Raw genomic sequence first — 2,018 nt, forward strand, 5'->3', positions numbered from 1 at the left:
GAGAGCTCCATACCTCTGCTGCAGGTAGTTTGTCGCCTTTTTGTGAGTTAAAATATGAACGGCCAGCGATTGACCCTCTGCATTAACTAAGTAATCATCTAAGAATCTTAAGAGCAAGGAGTTTCCCTAGAGATCATTCAGTATGGCCATCTTTTGAGTAGGAAATATTTTTTTTAGAAACTATGTGACTCACCCAACTGATTTGTAGCATAGATTGTTGTAGAGATGACTGTTGATCTAACTTAGACACACGCTCAAATACACCAGCTGAAACTTATTGTGCAGGGGCATTCATTAGACTCTCTTAATTCAAACTGAGAAACGTAAAATAAATAGAGCATACCAGAGAAATGTTAGGTTGTTGCCCGCATAAGAAGTTATTAAGGTTTTAGACACAAGCCTAATTTCTACTCTCTGGCTTTCATAATAATAAATATTGCCAGAAAGTCAGACTCTGTAACAGTCACTAAGTTAATAATACAAATAGACCATGCCAAAATTCTGTAGCTAAATCTCTGAGGCTTGCAATTAAAAGTAGAATTAGCCAAGTATTACCATTAGTGAAATGTTTGCTATAAAATCTACTGGTATATTTGAGGTATAGAAGAAACTTCCCATGTGTTGGGTCTATATTGGATCCTGTTCAAATAATTTTAGTTTATTACTAGAGTAGCAGATGCTAATAAGGCAATCATATTACATAATACATATGATAGTATTAGCAATCTAACAAGTGTACATGAGTATTGTTCTAGAAGCTTTTTTTTTGAGAGTTTGAACCAGCCTCTAATATAGGGCTTTCGCATACATGTAGGCATGACATGTTTGCACACATATGTGCTCTTTGGGAATTATAATTCATTACATGAGTGTTGTATCTGTATGTTGAACTATGGCAGCATAGACCTCTCGCTCACACTGGGCTTTCCACTCCCATAAACAATTACAACCTCAGACCAACAGAGGGCTGTGATGAGTCAGCAGGGACGCCATGGGGAGAACTCACACAAGTCTCAGTTTAAAGTCCTAAGAGATTACAGCTATATTATAATGTAATTTAATACTGTTAGTAAGTAAATATCAGAATACTAAACAGAGACATGTCATGGATTTTACAAGTACATATAGATCTGAAGAAATATGAAAATTGGTCACTCGACTTTGGGAAAGAAGTTTTTGTGTTAATAGACTATTGGAGCATTCTATGATCTGAGTTAACATTAGCTAGCATCAGTTAACATGCGGCACCTTTAATATATTTAATTTTAGTAGATTTAATATATTTTAAATGAATTGTCATCATGCTAATAATGTGTGCTCTTTTTATTTCAGAATGGCCTTGTTACCAGCTCGCCAGAAATGTTTAAATTAAAATCTTGTATCCGACGGAAGACAGATTCCATTGATAAGCGATTCTGCTTTGACATAGAAGTGGTGGAAAGGTTTGGGCTTTTCTTTTCACTGTATTTCTTTAGCAAGCTATGAAACAGCATCGCGTTCTTGTTTTTCAGCCTCTGTCTTCTAAAACAGTCTGTGTGTGCATGTGAGTGCTCCACGTGTTTAGTGGACAGATATTAAAGCACGGTGCTTACAAAAGGCAAATGACACAGGATAGCGAGGTAAATGTGCAATCACTTGAAGAAGAATTTGGAAAATCAGTGTAACAACTGTAATAGAGGAACGTACCTCCGCTGGATCTGACGTCCCTGTCACTGAACTTGACAACTTTTCATAGCTCAAGGGCTAACTTTTTTTTTCCTTTCAAATATGAATATTACTACTTTATTTTTAGTTAGTACAATTCAAATCAAGCCTATTCAAAAGTTTTCTCTTTTTCCGCCTCCATTTTATTGGGGGCTCTTACAACTCTTGTTATAAATCATACATCATTTGTATCCAACATTAGTACATATATTCCATCGTTCTTTTCTAGACATTTACTTTCCATTAAACCCTTGGTATCAACGCCTCCTTTTTTCCCTCCTTCCTCCCCATCCCCCAACCCTCATGGCCCCCTG

At 36.4% G+C, this 2,018-nt stretch overlaps 1 protein-coding gene across 1 annotated transcript in view; it reads left to right on the forward strand.

The window, feature by feature from the left end:
- ARHGAP42 (Rho GTPase activating protein 42) overlaps positions 1-2,018 on the forward strand; it is a 248,484-nt gene that overhangs the window by 192,477 nt on the left and 53,989 nt on the right. The window contains exon 11 of the mRNA XM_030887682.2: positions 1,333-1,442. Coding sequence (XP_030743542.1) covers positions 1,333-1,442 — 110 coding nt within the window. The remainder of the gene's footprint in view (positions 1-1,332; positions 1,443-2,018) is intronic.

The sequence above is a fragment of the Echinops telfairi genome, unplaced genomic scaffold, assembly GCF_000313985.2.
Source record: "Echinops telfairi isolate 266 unplaced genomic scaffold, ASM31398v2 ScPeMD7_7421;HRSCAF=8459, whole genome shotgun sequence".
Taxonomy (NCBI): Eukaryota; Metazoa; Chordata; class Mammalia; order Afrosoricida; family Tenrecidae; genus Echinops; species Echinops telfairi.